This window comes from Macaca mulatta, chromosome 6 (genome assembly GCF_049350105.2).
Source record: "Macaca mulatta isolate MMU2019108-1 chromosome 6, T2T-MMU8v2.0, whole genome shotgun sequence".
Lineage (NCBI taxonomy): Eukaryota > Metazoa > Chordata > Mammalia > Primates > Cercopithecidae > Macaca > Macaca mulatta.
Window position 1 is genome coordinate 102,295,157 of NC_133411.1, and position 20,417 is coordinate 102,315,573.

Consider the following 20,417-nt stretch of genomic DNA (forward strand, 5'->3'; position numbering starts at 1 on the left):
TTCAGTTTTTATCAACAACTATTCTTATAAAATGTCAATATGACCCTGTCAGTCTCAAGGGTCATTTATTTCTTCATGACTTCCTACTACTTACCAGTAGTAGATGTAAAGCTTCTTAATAGTATATATGAGTTTCCTTGTCAGCACTCTTACTACCAAACCAGTTTAACTGGGCCTCATCTCCACCTTGTATTTCATGTTCCAGCAATACTGTGTTTGCTGGGTGCCGGAACACGCTACTCTGTGTCCCCACTTCTTGCCTTAGCTCATGCTAACTTATCTGTGAGATTCAGCTTAGCAGTCCTTCCCTTAGGGAGCCTTTGCTTTCCCAGTGAGGTGCGTTTAGAAGCCCCCTTTCTGAGTCTCCATGGTCCCATCACCTCCAGGTATTCGTCGCTATTGCTGCCTTCACTACACTGTATGCTACGTACTCATTTATTTGCCTTTCTCTCCCACCAGACTATGAGTTCTTCGGAGGCAAGGACCGTGGTCTTATTCACTTTTTTTTTCTTTTGAGACAGAGTCTTGCTCTGTCGCCCAGGCTGGAGTGCAGCGGCGCGATCTCGGCTCACAGCAACCTCCGCCTCCCGGGTTCAAGCGATTTTCCTGCCTCAGCCTCCTGAGTAGCTGGGATTACAGGTGTGCACCATTATGCCCAGCTAATTTTTGCATTTTTAGTAGAGACAGGATTTCACCATGTTGGTCAGGCTTGTCTCAAACTCCTGACCTCATGATCTGCCCACCTCAGCCTTCCAAAGTGCTGGGATCACAGGTGTGAGCTACCACACCCAGCTGGTCTTACCCACTTATATTTGAAACACAGTAGAGTAGATACCTAATAAATATTTGTTAGATTTATCTGAAGGAACTTAGATTAAATTCACTCAGAAGGTGCCTTATGTCAGGGATACTAAAAAATTACAAATGGATTTGAAATAGATGACTTAAGAATCTGTTGAGAACCAGGGTTCCCCAGAGAAGGCAAAAATAAATAACAAGATGAAAGGAAGGGGGGAAAAAAAACACAAAAAACTCATACAGCTGCCTGCTGTGTGGTACAAATGTTAGGATGAGAAAGTTCCTAACCTCTCTTGTGCTATGTTTAGCCCCAAAACCTAGGCCAAGTGGCTTCCTGGGTTTGTGGGACTGAAGTTCATATTATACATTTTTGTTTTTAAAAAGTATCTTTGTTTTTATTAAAACACTCACCGAATACTCTGGCTTCACGAAATTCCATTTGAAAGTATGACCCAACCTCTTTAAAACCATTTTGTATTTTAAAGAATTTAGAATTTAACCATACTAAATAATTCTAAGTTTAGTAATTCTTCTTGTCAAGTAGGAAGCAGAATTTTGTTTTAAAAAATGGTTTCTCAGAAACAAAGCCCAAACCTGAATTCTACAAGGAAAAAAAATCTTAAATATGAACAGCAACTTCCAATTCATTGCCAATCTCCTCTTCTTGTACCCTGGAGCCTTGAGCAACATTCTTTTGCATTATGCCAGGAAGAACTGATGGCAAGCGTAAGTGGGCTTAGAATTCGTGCCTGCAGTCAGCAGCAGTTGTGTAAATCTAGGGAGAGACTGGTATCTGACACCTGCAAGTCCTCAAGGTTAACAGAAGTCTCAAAAAGCCCAAGACCTAGATTTTGTAAAATACATGGTTTCACCCCAAACTAATCAATGTCACCAAGAAAACTTGTAAGTCCAATAAGATAAACAATAGTTAAGTCTGCAGAATATTTCCATAAAGATTTAGAAGTATATTTAGTTCTTAATTCTCTGCTTTCAATATCAATTGTTTTTGAGCCTTTTCTTGGGTAAAGTTACAGAATGCTTTTTTCAAAATAAATCTTATGGGGAAACCCAACATGTATTACAAACAGACTCAGAAATGCTCTGGTTAAGGAAAGAATGATGAGAGACTGGAATTGCTGAGGCAGCCACTGTGGTAAGATCACTGTGGTAAGTCCTCCCTGGGGACCAAAGGCACAAGACCACAGTCTATGCTAAAGAAGGAGAAACAGCAACAAGACAGACAATATTTAGGGTATATCATTTTAATTAATTAAATTGTAGTCACATCTTAAATGAACATTACAAAAGTGTGTGTGTAAAAATATGCACCATTTTGTGCCTTTTTTTTTTTAATGAGAATTGGTGCCAACTATTTGGAGAATACCAGAGATAGGAAATGGTATCCCGCTGTCTTGTTCCTTCTTCTTTTTAAAATGCTTTCTTTAGAATTTTCCCTTTGCACTTCCAGTTCCAAGTTGTTTCTCTCGCAATGATTTGAGAAGAAAGTGAAAACCTCTCTTTTACAAACAGATGAAAAGAGAGAGCCCTAATGGACCACATCTAGGATGCTAGATCATTGGCTGTGGAGCAAACTACCTGGTTTCCAGCTCTGGCTGCAGAATCTACCATCTGTGTTACCTTGGGCAAATAACCTCAGTAATCCCCAGTTTCCATACTTGTAAAATGTAGATAATGATATTACCCAATTCATATGACTGATGTGAAGTTTAGAGATAACCCATCTAAGGTGTCTGGCACAAGGTCCGGTACACAGTTAAGTGCCAAAAAATGTTTGCTTTGATAATACAAAGACAATATTGGGGAGTTCCCACTCCAATTCTGACCTGTTTGATTCTAACACACACGTGCCTTCCTTACTATAATGAGGTGTTTGATTTTTAAAGTAATTTCTGTTAACAAGCTCTTTGGATAATCAAAAGTTGACTATACTCATTCTGAATCTTCATAATTTAGAGAAAAATAAGGGGCTACAAGTCTTCTGGGTCAAAGCTTAAGTGTTAGTGTAAATGGAAGCCAAGTAAACTATCTGGAAAAATAAACAAATAATGAAAACAACTAGCAATATTTCCAACTGTTTCAAACTCAAAATACAGAAAGATAAGGTATGAGAATGAATCAGCTAAAACAGGTGTCCATGGAAGGCTGAAAAATTACAGATGTCTGCTGCTCCTCTAGAAGGGTAGCAAGCACTGCTTCCCAAGTGCCCTACCCATTAAAAAAAAAAAAAAAAAAAATGCTGCCTTCAGATTCCCAGAGTCTCAGATACTAGCTACCGCACAACAAAGAAACAAAGAAAATAGAATTAAGGGTTCTCATGGGAATCACAACTTTATGACTCGAAAGCATTCAATCTTCATAAATACAAACAGCATTTTAAAGTTTGTGGGGGTGTTTTTTTGTATCAAGCTATAGGTAGCTCTAAAAATGAACCAAACGTGTAGTATTTTAATTTTTATAAATCTCTCTCTGAACATCTACTCTGAAAATGCATCCCTGAGGCAGAGTCTGGTTTACTCCATAAAATTTATTTCTATTCAGTTTTCATAAGTCAAATTTGTTTGTTAATTTTCTTCAAGCCTGTAAAGAAAATAAAACTATTTCTAATTTCACATGTATAAAGCTATTGATATGCACAACACATCAAGAGCTAAATTAGAGACTACAGTTCTGATTTCTAAGAGATTGGCATGTCTGATGTAAATAAGAGGGCCTGTCAAGTTTCTTACATAGACTGATTTGTAATTGTAAGAAATACAGGACCGTAAAGACTTCTAAGGATGGTTAGGCTATTGGCAAAGTCATCAAACCTATGCCTTCACATAGAGAAAGAGACACTTTGGCAAAGAAAGGGCAAAGGTTTACGTATGGGTAATTAAGGCAAGTACTATATTTGAATAACTAATATTACAAAACTTTTGTTTATCTTTTAGATAGTAATTTAATTCTGCTAGGAGGTAGAACCACACACCACAGAGTCCCTCTAAAATAATGAAATTATATAAAGTAGTAAAACATTTTATCCCCTGGCCAATAACTCACAGCATTGCTCCATGAAAAAAAGAGATCCATACCGCTAGGCTTTGTGAGATGTTTGCAATGTTCTTTTAAAGAAGACAGGCATCTAAAGGTGAAGGTAGAAATTCAAAAGCGCTAAATAATTACGGCCACAAACAATGGTACACAAAAATGTCAAAATAGCAAAATACAGTATGTAAAAAGTTACATAAGTAGTATAATTATTTTTAAAAGTTAGAGAAATAGAGTAATTTTGCCAAAGGGAATTCCTGAACTACTAAAATAAAAACTCTCCCCACCATATTGGGAGAAAACATGAATAATATAAAGGAATGAAAAACTCAAAACCACTCCTTCTAGCAATACCAGATGGAGACAGCAAGGCACTGGATGTTACTTCACACTATCTTAAAACAATTGCAATATTTTACTCATGTCAGATTATAATCAAACAAATCACACTGTCAAACAGTTTTTAAACATTATCAAATGATTAATTTTGAAATTCAAAAAACATGTATCCAATATTGGCTGGGGAAAACCCCTCGTGACTGGCACTTTTGAACAGCTGTGGGAATATAAGACAGCAGTAGCTTTCTGGGGTGGGGGATGCTGATGGGATAAATGATTTGGCGACAGTTATTGAAAACTTTAAAAGTATTCTCACCTAATAAACGCCATTATCTAGGAATCTATCCCGAGGAAATAAAGATAGCAATAATAATTTATGCACATGGATTTTAATCATACCATTATTGTTATACAGAAACCATACATGTAATAGGAGAATGGCTAAATGATAGTGCATCCATAAAATGAAATGTTAGGTAGCTATTTAAAAGTAACTTGTACTATTTAATAACATAGGAAAATGCTCATGATAATGCTAAATGAAAAAAGGAATATAAAAAGCAAGAAACACACTGAGACTGCAATTTTTAAAATGTATGTCAGCAAGAAGAAAAGACTAGAATGAAATTGAATAAAACCGTTTTTCACTTTTAGGAACCTTTTATTATTCATCTTTATTCTTATGTGTATTTTATACACTTTAAAAAATGTTTATTCACTTTGTTTTTCAATCAGAAAAACAATAAAGGCTGCATAAAATAATAACTAGATTTTAGGTTATCATTGATACTTATCCTTTGACTCAATTACCTTAAATATTATTGAAAGAGGTTAGAGATTTTTTTTACAGAATCAGAAATTATGAAGTAAAAGACTTTATCCCAAATTAATCCTGACTCATTATGCTATTCTTCAAGTTTTCTAAAGAAGGAACAAAACACTGTCTTCCTTTAGAAACAAAACACAAAACATCAAGCATTCCTAACAAAGTTTTTCGTTATAGCCAAATACAGAGCTTTCAAACAGCTGTGGAAATGTAAGTAAGCATCATCTTACTATTCAGTGGAAATGGAACACCCTTAAATACCTTCCTTCCTAATCTGAAAACTGACTTATAAATTACCAATATGACTAGATTAAGGAAAAACTAAAAAGCATTCAGATTAGTCATAACAAAAACTTCTAAGTATTGATTAGTAGAGTATTACTACCTTCATAAATATGGCTATGCCTTATATTCTCACTCTAAAATAAGATATCCATAACATAACTTACTAAGTGGTTATTAAACCCCAGGCTTTTCATGTATTATAAAGAACTGCCCTTTTCCTATGGCTGCTTAGGTACCAACCCTCTCCTGATGTGGGCTCAATTTTGTTCTTTAATCACTTGCATATTGCATTCTGAGTTTTATTACCCTAAGCCCCCTAAGAACCTCATCTTTTAAAATTCAACCAACTGCTGCTTTTCATTTCCCTGATCTGTCCTTTCTAGATCGGACTTTTTCCTACGACACTTTACAATGCCGCTGCTCCAAAACATCAAATGCTAACTCAGAAAGGAAAGTAGCCTCTACTCCCACACCCTTGATAACACCAGCAACTCTGCCTGTACCTTCTTTCCACTGGGGAGAGAGATCACAGACGGAGAAAACTTTCTTTCTCCACTGATAGATGACAAAGCAACTCTATCAAGTAGTTGACTAGCAAGATATTAGCTGGTGTCTAGCTCTAGATAGATAACAAGACCTGCCTTCTCTGTTCTCCTTGTCAACTTGTTTTTTAAAACCTTTAATATCCAGTTTTTCTCCTTAGAGTCTTGTCATATTTGAACTCGGCATCTCCAAAAATTTCTTTTATGTTTCTCCAATAATTAGGAAATACAGATTCAAAATGCCTTTTTGGCATCTATTGAAACATGTTCTGGTTTTTCTTATTTAACCCATAAAGATGACAAATTATCTTTAATGATAATGAGAACAAACTTTAACATATTTGTTTCTGCAAAGTAAGTATAGCTTGATTGTTATGAAGTTCAATGTCATAATGAGAACTTGTAAACTCACCATTCAAGAACAAGAATGTGAGCAATAACACATCCACCCATCCTCCTCTCCTTTTCCCTCTGCCTGCCTTTCCCTTTGGGTGTAACCACTGTTCTCATTTTCATAATTGTCATCCCTTTTTTGGTTTTTAATAATTTTATCACATATGTAAACCTACCAATAGATTGTGTGATTATTCCTGTTATTAAACTTTATAAAAACAGCATCATACCATATGTATTCTTCTGCCTGCTTAGAGTTATAAGTTACTGCTTTTCACTGTTGTATACTTACACTAAATGAATATATCACACTTAATCTCTATTAGCCCGTCATTGTTCTTAATTAGTATGGGCACAATTTAACAAAAGGAGCTTCAAATTCCCTAAATGTTAGTAATTAAAAGTAACAATACTCATGCTTTCAGTATTCATATGTAAACCAGTATTCTTTAACAGCTAGGAAAAAATTACTCTTTAAATAGGGCTTCACATCAGAATTTCATCTGTAAATCAACCTTTTCTTTCTTCTCACGACTAGAGTTCCAGGTATAATTAAACCCAGTAAAATGTCCTTTGGAGTTGCTTTTGAAAATCCTTTTGTTCCAATTCTCCAATGGGAATACCCCCTGGGCAGCTCCATTCTGACAGAATGAGGATTGGAGTGTAACCTGAACACCTCATGGATAACATGTTCCAAACCAAACACACCCCATGTCTCCTTCTCAACCTGCTCTTTCATCTATTTCAGATTTGAATAATGGCCTCACCACCTAACCAAATGCTCAAGTAATAAATACAGAGCCATCCTTATTTCTTCTTCTTCTTGTCCTCCCATATGTAAGGAATTCCATATATAAGGAATGACTAAGTCAAGGCAGCCATTGGAGAAGCATGTTAAAATGCAAATCTGACGACATGACTCCCTGGTTAAAATCTTTTAAATAGTTGATAATCTCCTACCATATTTGATAAGCTATAATAGATTGTGACCCATTGGAAGGTCATGGCATTAATTTAGTGGATTGTGACTAGGATTCTTTTTAAATGAAAGAGAATGGAACAGAAAATATCAGGGTACATTGAAGAAGTAAGGGTAAAGACTGTGTTGTGGAACTTTTGTTTCAGTAGTGTGAATGTCTACATCTACATGTGTAAAGCTATGCTATGTAAAACAGTTTTGCCTTACTGTGAATTATTTGTAAATGTGTTTGAAGGCACTCATTTACCGATGTAATTTTCTCACATTAGAGAGGTCAGAGGTTACCCAGAAATTGATGGAAGTCATAAGCTTCTTTTGAGAAGAGAATGTATACATATCTATACATATGTATATTCTTCATTCTTATGAGAGTGAATCGAGCTATCCTAAGAAAATCTGGGGGGAAAAATGTGTTTTAAGTCCAGGTCTCCAAACCTCATCATAGCTCTCCAGGGAAATTTTATAGATAAGCAGCAGTGATCTCCAAGGTGAAATCCTAACTCCTCAAGAAGGTGGGGCTGGGTGGTGGATCACCCCTGTAATCCCAGCACTTTGAAAGGCTGAGGTGGGAGGATCACTTGAGTCCAGGAGTTGGAGACCAGCCTGGGCAATATAGGGGGACCTTGTCTCTTCAAGTTAAAAAATTAGCTGAGTATAGTAATGCATGCCTATAGTCCCAGCTACCCAGTAGGCTGCAGTGAGCTACGATTGAGCCACTGCACTCCAATATAGGTGACAGAGTAAAGGATGGTTAACTTTAAGGGACCACAAAGTATCACAGAACTGGTAAAATACTATTTTCCAAGCTTAAATAAGTAAATACTACTAAAGTGACACTGCCTGCAATATAAGTAACTCAATTCCACAAGTTTAGTTTTTGGTGGGAAACAAAAAAGCAAAGCCAATTAGTGACAAATTTTATTGACAAACAGATAATGTCAGGAATACAAATGGGCTATTTTACCTTGTCTACACACTGTCTATCATGGTGCCTGGTATACATCGTGTACTCACAAATGTTTGCTAAGTGAAGGCAGTAAGCTTCATTCATTTCTAAGAATACAATTTATGGCAATTGTGGTAGCTTCAGATATTAGTTATGGCTCCAGTTGCTGCATTCCAAGGTGATGCAATTTGGTGAAGGACAGAGCAGGGTGAGCACCCCTGTTTGTGCTCAAGTTCTGGGGGGCTTCTCTTGCTGTAACTCACAGTGGGGCCTGTGTAAGGGTATGGTCCATGAGTATTTTGAGATAGTTTCCTCAGGCACCATAAACATACAAAGTTACCCTCCTACCCTCTGCTATTCTGAGCTCTTCAAGGGCAAGGGGTGGGCTAGGCTGGGACCGCTGGTCAATTTACAATAGCTTCAAAGTATGATTCAATTATTGGGTGAGAAAATATGCAGTTTCCAGAGTTCCCCAGGGGCAGCCCATCTCCTGGGTAAAATGAGATATTTAAAAATGTGCACTCCAGCCTGGGTGACACAGCAAGACTCAGTCTCCAAAAAGAAAAAAAAGAAAAAAAAAAGTGTGTGTATGTGTTGTGTGTGTGTATATATAAAAATTAAAAAATTTTAAAAATTAGGTAATTTACTATTTTATTAACACCTTAGTAAATTAACATGTGGCTAAAGAGTTGTAATTCAGCAAAAATATTAGATGGTATCTATGCATGTTAACCACTGTAATATTAAAAAAATTAAAACAGAACTACCATTATAAAGAAATATAATTTTAACATTCTTCTAGTATTAATTACATTCAGAGCTGAGAGTATCAAGGTAGCTGTTAGTCGTCAACATTCAGAGCTGACTGACTAAACACAACCCTTGGCAAAACCAGTAGGCTAGCGAAACCAAAACGTCAAGGGAAAGAAGTCGGAGGGAAGGCATATCATCTAAGACGGAATGGCAGTGCTGGGGATTTATTTTTACCTTTGCTGCGTATTTCAAGCTGATAGTTATCTTTGCTTCCCCAGGAACCAAGTAGGGTAGGGAAGGACAGTCTGCAGGAAGCATTTTCAAGGGGGTTGAAATTGCCTACTAACTTCAAATACTGTATAATTTAGTTTTTCAAACCCAATCTTCTCCACAACCCCCACAAAGTAAAATAAATAATTAACAAAATATCTCTGAAGGCTTTGCTGAGTTTGGGGATTAAAAAAAAAAGAAGAAAAATCCAACCCTCTGTTTAATGACTCTACTGAAAGAGTTTTATAGCACTATTCAAGCCTTTAAAGTTACCAGTTAAATGCCAATTTCATCTTCGGAAGGTCATTGTGCCTTTTTAGAAGGCATACATTTAGAACTTGTTTGGCTGGCTATTCCTTGTTCATTCTGGGAAAAGTGTGTGTGACTCAGTGTTTCACAGGAGATACTGCATGGTACTTATTGAAAATATTTTCTATTTTCAGTCCTCTTCTTAAATTCTTAAAAATGATTTCTAAAAATTAGGCCCGGTATGGTGCTTCAAATCTGTAATCCCAGGTCTTTGGGAAGCCCAGTCAGGAGGATTGCTTGAGGCCAGGAATTTGAGGCCAGCCTGGGCAACACAGTGAGACCCATCTCTACAATAACAAAAACAATTAGCCAGTCATGGCTGTGCATCTATAATCCTAGCTACTTGGGAGGCTGAGGAGGGAGGACTGCTTGAGCCCAGGAGTTCAAGGCTGCAGTAAGCTATGATTGCTCCACTTAACTTCAGCCTGGAGAGCAATACACTGTCTCAAAAAATAACTATTATTTTATTATTTCTAAAAATTATGTTATGTAAAACTATTTTCTAAAGCCTCTGGGATTGCTGAGTCTGAAAGTAAGTAACTAAATTAGAAAGAATTTTAGAACAATATTCTCATAACAAATACTGAGTTAATACCGAGGTCTAGAATCTCATATACTGTGACAAAGTTAGCAGTATTTCTCACTGCCCTGGGGAAATCACTCCCTGGACATGAGTCACTGAGGCCTGAGGCAACTCCACTCTGTACGGCTACTACATGCCAGCAGATGTGGGCATTATTCACTATTGAAAACCTTGCCATTTCAGATTTTATCTCAATTATAACATACTACACACTTACCTTTGTGTGTGTGCACATGCATACACACAGTTCTTAAATAGGTCTTCTGGAATTTTACAAACCTGTTGCCAAGATGTGACATTTTATATCTACTAAAACCCTTGCTTAAAAGGCTATTTCATACCAATGAGAAATACGCCTTGTTCCTGGCAGTCCCCCATTTCCATAGAAGTTCTGAGTGGAGGGTTCTGGATGAATCCTACATTATGAATTATTTTCTAAGTATTAGTCTGTATGTGTTTCTTAAGACTGTGAGTTCTCTGAGGGTGGAGCCCATGCCATGCCCATCCCTGCATCTTTTCACACAAAGTACGTAACACTTGGCACTAGTAAATGCTGAAAGGATGTTTGCGCAGTGAATAAGAAACAAGCAGAACAATAAATTAGCCTATTAGCACATTCATTGATTAGGCTACCTGTTTATAGTTTATTGCTTAGAACAATTACGTTGGTTGATAACTGCATCAGTAACAACTGTTATTACAGTATGGCAGGAAGAACTTCTCCCTAGCAGTGTGAAGACCAAGAGTGTAGTTATGGCACTGCCACTATTAACTGTGTGTCTTTAGACAAGAAACTTTCAACAAGCATGCAAATACAGTTTTGTTTTTAAAAATGTACTGAAACACATCTGTGGAAAATTTTCACCTGTCACATTTTCAGTATCAGATCAGTAGATAGAACCATCTTGATTTTTATAAAGCTTACTTCACAATGTTGCTTTTGGAAACTGGGTGCATTATACCATTACACACCTCTGAATGTTGTAACTTGAAGATCACAATGCAGTAGCCCATGTGAATCTACCGGCTACCATTTCTGTTTAAATATGCTCATCTAGAGAGATTTATAATCCTAGTAAACCTTTAGTTATAAGTATCTTAGGTATAGATTAGAACTGTGAGAATTGGTTGATTTACACTCTTCAGAATCAGCAAAGCAATTTTGGATGATTTACTCACCTCCTGATATTCATGAGTTTAGAAATGAGAATCAACTGCTACCATAGATATTTCCTCATTTTTCTGAATCCAGAAAATGCCCTCAATGACCATCTAACTTTCTGAGCACCTTTTTCCATTAAGGAACAGGTGTAGAATGAACAGCGAAAGTCACAACTTATATTTTTAATGCAAAAAGGCTGCTGCCCAACTGTGATAATAAAAATCCAGGTAATCAATGACTTTCAGAAATTCTACTCTTTAGCAGCATATTGCTATACTTTAATATTTCAGTCTGCATTTATTTAGAAGAAAACTTCAACCTAAGAGAACATGTTCAGGCACAGAGGCAAATACGCTTAAAAGCTAACCAGTCAAGACCCAAATTCTGGCCTTCTAAAGACATAACTGAGGGAAAAAAATACTTATAATTAGTTAACAAGGAAGAACATAACGATGCAGTGCTTAGCGTGAGTCTCATCAGGGAAACAGAAAATGATTTTAACACTACATGCTCAGTTTTAAAACGATATTTTAAAAATGCTTAGTTATACTTCAAATATGCCTATATATGACAGTATCATGACAGTTAAGGTACATTTTCAGTCACATTTGATGTAAAAAGACAAATAAAATTTCTCATTAACGAAAAGTACCCTTTGTGGAAAATTTAAATTTAAATCTTTTAATTTAAAGCCCTAAACATATTCCACATAGGAAAAAATCTGTAAGCATACTTCTTCAGAGAGGATTTAAAGCAATAGCAAGGCAACGTTAAATTATCATGGCTCTTGAGAAAAACAGAGGAGCAGTGTACAGAAGACCCTCACATTGGTAGCTCTGCGTCTTCCCTGTGGGCTGTGCCAACCCACTCTCTCCCCAGTAATGACTCTTTGTTTTTACTAAGTCCCAAAGGGTTGGGGAGAGCTCTGCAAAAAGAAGGGGGGAGGGGTGGATGGAATGCAGCTGCAGGCTCTAAAACAATGCTGAGTCCATATATTTTGTTCCCAGTTAGAATAATGAAAAGAGTGGGGGGTTGAGGAGACAGACTTAGAATAAGCAAGGTAGGATCAAACATCCTATAGCTCTCAGTCTATAGTACCTCCACTCCTCATCTATTCTACCAAATCCAATTACCATTCCCTTGGATTAAAAAGCTTATCTGTTAAAATTCAAACACCCATTAAGATTTAAACCTATCAGTCATTTATATCTAAATTGTTTCCATCAGTGAACTATATCAAGGCAAGGAATAAAGTAGGAAGAGAAAGTGGAGCAGGCAAAGATAAACTGAGGGCACTTGGACACATGGGACAGGAAAGCTGAAGGGAGGGAAGTTTAGAAAAGGTGGTCTAAGGTTTCAAATATAAACTGCCTGCTTTGCAATGCTGCTTAGGGCCCAGGGGCAACTAGTATGCTAGAGAAAACCATACTCCCTCCTAGACTGCTAAAAGCTGCAAGGGTCAGAATGGAGAGTTTGGAAGTCTGCACATACTGGTGCTCCATGATTTAGGGTTTCGGCATAACTTGATGCCTCCTTAGAAAACATCCTTTACTTGCATTTCCCAGCAGAAAAAATTAAGGGAAGCATCAGCCCCAGAACCCTACTGCTCCCAGTAAGAGAAAAGCAGCTCAAACCTTACACTCTTCCTCTAGCCCTCTTCTCCCTAGATAATCCTTTAGTGAAAATTCATGGAGCCCTCCAGGGCTGGTAGAATTAGGCCTGATCCTGGCACATCTCTTCAGATATTATTGATGTCATTAAAATTTGCAGAAAAACTCAAGAAGCCTTAAATAAACACCTGAACTAAGCCCTTGAATAGAAAATCAGCATGTGCTAATGACTACCTACTAAAAAGCTATACAACAAAATCCAGAAGAATACTTATTCCAATTAGGATCCCATTCATGAATACTTAGTCACTGAAGAGGAAAAACAGGACTTCATTGTAAAGCTGTCATGTAGAAGCAAAACTCTGACATCCACACAAACACCTCCTTCAAGTAAGCATTACACAACACATTTAGAAGTACTCTTGGTCTGTGTTGAATGATGTAATTAATCTGACTCTTGAACTGTTTTCAAGTTATAAAGGTTAGAAAGACTATTTATTTAAATTGACACTTCCGCATTTTGTGACAACAAAAATTCAGAAGTCTGCAGATTTACAATAATCAAGAATCTTCCTCCCTCAGCTTATGTTTTCTCTATAGCTCTAAAAATCCATTTACAGAAATTACAAATTTCCATATTATAGCTAATATATAGAGGCATATAGAATACATACTAATTTAAATGAGGAAGCAAAAAGAATAATTGAGTCTATTTATTATTATGAAATATTAATAATAATAATTTAAAAATACTGATTCTATTCCTGTAAACTTTATCATCTATTATAAAGACAAAATTCATAGGTCCATTTTATTAGGCATTATCATTTATTGTGCTTTTAAATGCAGTAATAAAATACACAGAAAACTTTGTTTACTCTGTATATATGAAAAACTCAATTTCTACTTACATATTTCATTTCCTAGTACATACAACTTAAAAAAGTACACACACAGCAAAATTTTGTTAATAGTAAAACCAATCACAATCATAACTTGCCTGAAATAAATAATCCCTTATGGATGTTAAGCTGTGATAAAACATACTCACATAATACCTTGATGTACGTTATACTTCAATAAAAAGGTTCAAACATGCAATTATTCATGATATGGATAAAAAACACTGTCAATATCAATAACCATATATGAATTTTTAAAACGTAAATTAAGAAAATAAGAGAATTCAAGCATCTTAAAGATGTCAGACATTTTCATTTAGTCACAAAGTTCACAGAATGAGTGGCTGATTATAATAAAAGGGTCAACTGAAAATGGATTTTAAAAGCTGAATAGCGTGCAAGAACATTAGATTTGTTTGTTAAATCAAGAAGAGTACTCACCCCATGGAGTCCTTGGAACTGAATTGAAGGTCGAAAAGGAATTAAATTCTATTAAAAGAAACAAACAGGTAAACCTTGGTTACTGTGACACAGAACTAAATGTTTAAACTTTAAATCTATATTATTTGGGCCAGGCACAGTGACTCACGCCTCTAATCCCAGCACTTTGGGAGGTTGAAGCAGGAGGATCACTTGAGGCCAGGAGTTCAAGACCAGCCTGGGCAACACAGTGAGACCCCCCCATGTCTATTAAAAAGAAAGAAAGAAAGAAAAAAAATATGTATTTGGTCAGTGTCATAATGTGTGAAAATCTCTTCATTATATACTTGCTTTTGCATGTTACTATATTAAGATACCTTGGATGAACAATATCACACTATTTACATTTCTCTCTGAACCACACAAACAAAATACAGTTTTTGGCAGTGCAGCTAATCATGTTTTTGAAACTGACTAACATGATTTGGCAAAAAATGGTTAGTATACCAATTCAATTTTACCTTAAAAAAACTGTATTGTTGCATAGTTTCCTGGTATATTTTTAATAGGGGCGGGAAGAGGGAAGAGATAATTGGAGGAACTTTGCAATACTGTAACAGGATGCTAGAAATATAAAATTAAATATTTGAGAATAAACCTGTTTTCCATTTTCTGACATTTTATCAGAGATTTGTTTTTAATAGACAGCCAAACAGGTTACCAGTTCTCTCATATGCTTCTCACCAGGAGAACATAATTTCTAGATCAGTGTTTTTGATTATGAGCTTTTTCTTCTTGATAACTTCAATATTTTATCATAGAGTTGTGCATTTGGAATAAAAGCTGTTATCGTAAATGTCAGCCATAGTCTTTTGCATGATTTCCTGTATTCATAGTCACCAGCATATTTTTCTGTGGGAAAGCTTTTCCAAATTGCCAACAGAAACCCATGAAGAAATCAGATTTGGGTAATGTTTAATGGTAGTACATCAGCCTGTAAACTACTCACACCTTCATATTCAAATCCAATGTACAAAAACAGTGGTTTCTGGTCTCATCTCTACCCCAAATAAAAATATAGAGGCACTAATAATGTTCCTCACCTCAGCTACAGCACATCACCTACTACTTCCAAATGCTTCCCAAAACTTCTCTGCAGACTTAAAAGTTTACTAATAGGGATTATAATAAATGAAAGAGAAAAAGAAATAAAGATAAGTACTTCTTTAAAAGACAGACCACCTTAATGTAAAATCAAGTGTAACATTAGCTATCTTATTATTATTTATAAAAATGAATAAACAAGTATCTTTTTGGAGAAAACATTATAATGGATACTGTTAATGTTCTATTACCATAAAAGATCATTTAATTTTAGACTTATCAGCAGAATCTAAGTACTACTGAATAACAAATTCATTTATTGGTGTGGGAGAAGTGAACTTTTTAAAAAGGAAAAATAAAAAGGCAGCACCTGAATTTTTAAAACCTAATTTTTTAGTAGATTTTCACTCTAATTCATTGCCTTTTATGAAAATATAAACATACATTAACTTTCTTAAGGGGAAAAACGCCACCCCCAAACTACTTTCCATGGCTAAACTCACTCTTCCTGAAGTAATGAAAGCAAGCCCACAGGGGCCTTGGGAGCCCCTCTTCATGTGGAAGAGTAAGGTGGCTCTACAATTGAGATTATACAGGTTCAGGTTCCAGCTTTCACAATATTTCCATCAGCCCTGCTTTCTGAATGTCCCTCCAAATCAGAAGCACTGAATATAACCTCAGAGGCTCATTACACTTCCCTCCTTGAATCCTGGCAACTCAGAGGCTGTCTTCAGCTCGTCATTGAAATGTGAAATTCTCTCTCCATCAAGTTCATTGATTCTTCTTGGTCAGATAAATGCAAACTTCTTCTTAGTTTTCAAATTGCTGATATCCCCACTGGATATTACCTCTTTCTTGCACTTAGAGATAGCAGTCCTCCCAGTTCTCTGATCACACCTTTCATTCCAAAAGGCAAGTTCCTTTCCTTTTCTTTTTCTAGATCCACTTCATCCTGGAGGCTCACTGCACCTGTTGGGTGATAACTCTGAATCTCTTCTCCATTCCTCAGCTGGCACCTCTCCATAGCCTGCTACTTACTACTGCCGATAGGACATTTTGCATTAGAAACTCACAATGGCAGCAAATCTCAATGACTGGCAAACATGAAACTAATTCCCCCATCCCCAGCCTTCCCAACCAAACCATCATCTCTTTCTTACTTTTCTGGCAAAGGTACTTTTATCCTCTTGGTTCTCCAGGCTCACCACCTTAAAATTAACTTACAGTCTCTTCTCTCCCTGACTTCATATTCTATTAGTCATTTACATACTACATGCCACTAGAATCACAGGATTCCAAATCCAGATGAGGCCTTAGAGATAATACAGTTGGTGCCTATCCCCCACAGGACCAGAACCCAAGACTCAATCTCCCTATTTTGCCATGCTGCTTTTTTTCTACTACCTTGTGTTCCACACACATCTGCTAATGGGGTATTTAAGAGTGTGGGGGCCTAATCCCTCATGCCAGAGAGTTCATCTTTTAGTTGGGGAAAATTTGAGAATGATTAAGTACTAGGCTAAGTAGCAGTGGGAAGCGTAGTAAGAATTCTCAAAAAGGAGAGTACAGGTTAGAATAGATAATTGTTTACAGAAAAGGTGGCTCTTAAATCACAGTTTAGAAAAGGTAAGTTCCGAGGAAAGACAATACCCTGAGGAAAAAAGCAAGGAGACAGGAATGGACACTGTATGGTCAGAAGGCAGGTCTGCATGTGTACGCTTCTTTCCCACTTGAAATACAACAGCAAGGATGAGATCCGATCTGCAAATTCCTGCCTAATTTTTCCTTATCCTCAAAATGTGTCTTCATTTTTTAGTTTCTATTTGCTACAGAATAGGGCAATAATTTAAATTTCAGACCTCAGGATGACTCTGTTTAAAAAGTTTATCACTCTGAAATAATCCTGCCCTAATCCCCTCCCTAACCCCTCACTGATGGGTTGTACTCTTGTCTTTAACTTGATAAACAGTTGGAGGCTCTCTCAATTTTTTGAATAAGAGAGTTGCTCACAGAAGTGTTTTGGGGGAAGGAAGCTCTTTCAGTCATGTGCAAAATAGATGGAGAGAGACAGATCAGGGCAGGGCAGGGCTGGAGAAGTGAGCTAGTGCACAGTTCGGGGGGATGCTTAGAAATACCCTGGAAGTGGTAAAAAAGGCCTAAATTAGTATGACTGCATCTGCAGCTAACCGGGGATGGTGGACACAGCAGACATTCCCCAGGAAAAATGATAAGATATGCTGAAAGCCTGAACATCAGACACCAAAGAAAGATGATGCCAACGTGGCTCCAGGGCTCCCAGTCACCAACTCTGGCCACTCTGCCCCAAACTCCCTCAAATTAAGTTCTTAGTCTCCATTTTGAAAGCAAGACCCTTATCACCTCACAACTAGATAATGGCTTTCTCCCTTCCTTGAAGTCCTTCCAAATTGTTCAAATAGCCGGCAGAACCTCTCTCATATACCACTGTCGGCCCAGAGTAGTTTTTATCACTGTCTGTCAAAACAAAGCCAACTACTAAATAGAAAACACATCCGCTATCAACCAAGATCAACCAGAATCAACCAAGTTCATCTTCCATTTCCTCCCAACAATAGCTCAGCTATGTTAACCTTTGTTTGTTTGTTTTGCAAAGACTTTCCTCTCTAACTCTTTCATGTTCTTCCAACCTGGCATAAATTCCCAAGATCTACTTTGCCAATCCATACTTATTGCTTACTTAACATTCAACCTCAAAATTAATTTCCTCAGTGAGACCTTCCTTTGGATAAACCAGGAGTCAAAGACTCAATGTTTCAATGTCTTCAAAGACCCAAAGGTCTTTGGAACAGATGGATGTAGGGCAACAAGGAGTGGTAAGTACCTGGAAAATGAATGCCCAAAGGAAAAATATCCAAATTAAAAAATGTTAAACCTGTTTCTAGCCAAACAAAACTCTGGTGCCACCATTTTGCTAACTTGGAACTATGTAACTATGAGTTAAATCTCATTAGCTGTTTGTCCAGATGCCAGCATCTACTGTTCCACTACATTGGGTATATTTTTTCATAGGTTGTCTTATTCCTGATTGTTATGACACAGGAGTCTTAGGCATATGTAACTTACAAGTATTATGTGCTCAGCTAAACAAGAAAAAAAGTATTGTAAAATCATTTTGTATATGTTCTCTTTATATATGAAGTATACCACTATATACATTGTACACATATGCAGATTACTATTCAGGGTTGTACAGATAAGACAATATGTACTATTCTTCATAACAATTTAGAAACTTGCAAGAATAATTTTGACTATATACAATTTTTTTCCTCATGCCCTGAATTTAGAACTTGACTTCTTGACATGTTTATAGTTCTACCTATAGAGCTTGACTCCTCAACAAGAATAATTTTTATTTATCTAGTTTTCTAATGTATGGCACAGAGCATTTTATATCTGTTGTCTCAAGTGAGCCTCCTAAAACCAGCTCTGGGTGGTAGGAAAGCATCATTATTCCCCATTTCAGAGACAAAATAAATAATGAGTCTCTAAAAGGTAGAGTACATCACTCAGGATCACAGACCTGGTGATTAGCAGAGTTGGGCCTTAAATCCAGTCCTCTGAATGCCAAATACAGTACTCTCTCTTTCTCTTGCCTCTGAAATGTGTTACCCCCTTGTGCTAAACATTTAAAAGACCTTAAATGTTCACTCAGTTCTTTTGGCATTTTGTTTCCAAGGAAAATGAATTTCATAAAGTAATTAAAATTTCCAAAAAAACTAAAGTAAAATTTAGTTCAGTTTCTGATTAAAAACTGAAAAAAAAAATAGTTTTTTTTCCTTTAAGGACGATGTATAGTGAAAGAACATACATAAATATTTGTTACCATTTTATTTAATATATAATAAAACCCTCATTTATGGAAGAGTTATATGTACTTATCCAAACAAGCTCATTGTCACTCAGAAATTCTTTTAAGATATCTAGCAATCTAGAAAAATACTTAAAACAACCTCAAATGCTTTACTGATTTTAATCCCAATTTTAGAAAAGAACATGTTAACTAGGCTACAGCTCTTGAATGTTTTTAAAAATGCCACAGGAAGAAACAAACTCTACACCACTTATTTTGCATCTGATCACTCATTGTGTTATTAAGAGAGACACCAGGAAAAAGTTTAGAAGTCAATACCATTATAAGCAAACGTCTAAAGCATATTAGTTTTTTATCCAAAAATTTTTTTAGCCTAAGTGTAATCGTATAAACATGACCTCAACTCATTGTATCTTTAAACATTTGCTGAATACATTCCCATTAGAAATGAGTTTCAGGTAAGGCTTCAACTTTTGCTTTAATTAAATATTTTCACCAAGTAGTTCTTCTGAAAATCAAGTTACTTTAGGGCTTAAGGGAATAGTATTTGAGCTATAAGTAAGAGAGTGATCTGGTATCTATTTCCAACCAAGAACACAAAGGCAGATTGTCATTGGCTAGGGAAACTTCTTCAACAACAGGATTTATCAACAATCCTGACAAAAGTGATGGTTTACAGTCAAAAGATTCTGTCAAATTTTAGTACTTTCACTGCTCTTAGAGCTCCTTGAATTTATGCTCTATACCTCTTATGAAATGTTGGGCATTCCTAAGCACAGAATAGTAGTACAGACAATGCTAAAATGCTCTTAAGTTTGGTTATACTCTTGACATCTGCATTTATAAGCCAATGCTACTGCAACAAGAATTGCTCTATGACCAAAGAGATCTATGCACACTTATTTCCAGGGACTGACTATTCCTCACAATATATCAGAACTATAAAAGTAATATATAATTTACTGAGTCATTTTGCTAGGAAATATTAATTTTCCTAATATTAATTCTGACATGATTTCTTTGGGATGGGAGAAGAGCACAGCTGCTTTTTGGAGTTGAATAAAAAAGTTACTTATCCTATAAAGGTAGTTTATAACCATCTCTTGATTGTATACATATTGCTTATCCATGTATACAAATTAAATGTGTGGTTACCTTTCCCTTATCAACAACCGTCAGTTTTACAAATAAACAAACAAGAAATAGCATTCTGGGTCTAGAAAATAACAATATTCCTAAAAAATATTATAGAGATCTTTCCAACTTTATTCTCTATGGTTAGAGATGTTTTTGAT

General features: G+C 36.2%; 1 protein-coding gene across 2 annotated transcripts in view; it reads right to left on the reverse strand.

Annotated features, from left to right (window-relative positions):
- Positions 1 to 20,417, reverse strand: part of ELL2 (elongation factor for RNA polymerase II 2) — a 76,298-nt gene that overhangs the window by 43,588 nt on the left and 12,293 nt on the right. For both annotated transcript variants that reach the window (XM_078005000.1, XM_001094059.5), the window contains exon 2: positions 14,187 to 14,234. In XM_078005000.1, coding sequence (XP_077861126.1) covers positions 14,187 to 14,191 — 5 coding nt within the window. In that variant the 5' untranslated portion in view covers positions 14,192 to 14,234. The remainder of the gene's footprint in view (positions 1 to 14,186; positions 14,235 to 20,417) is intronic.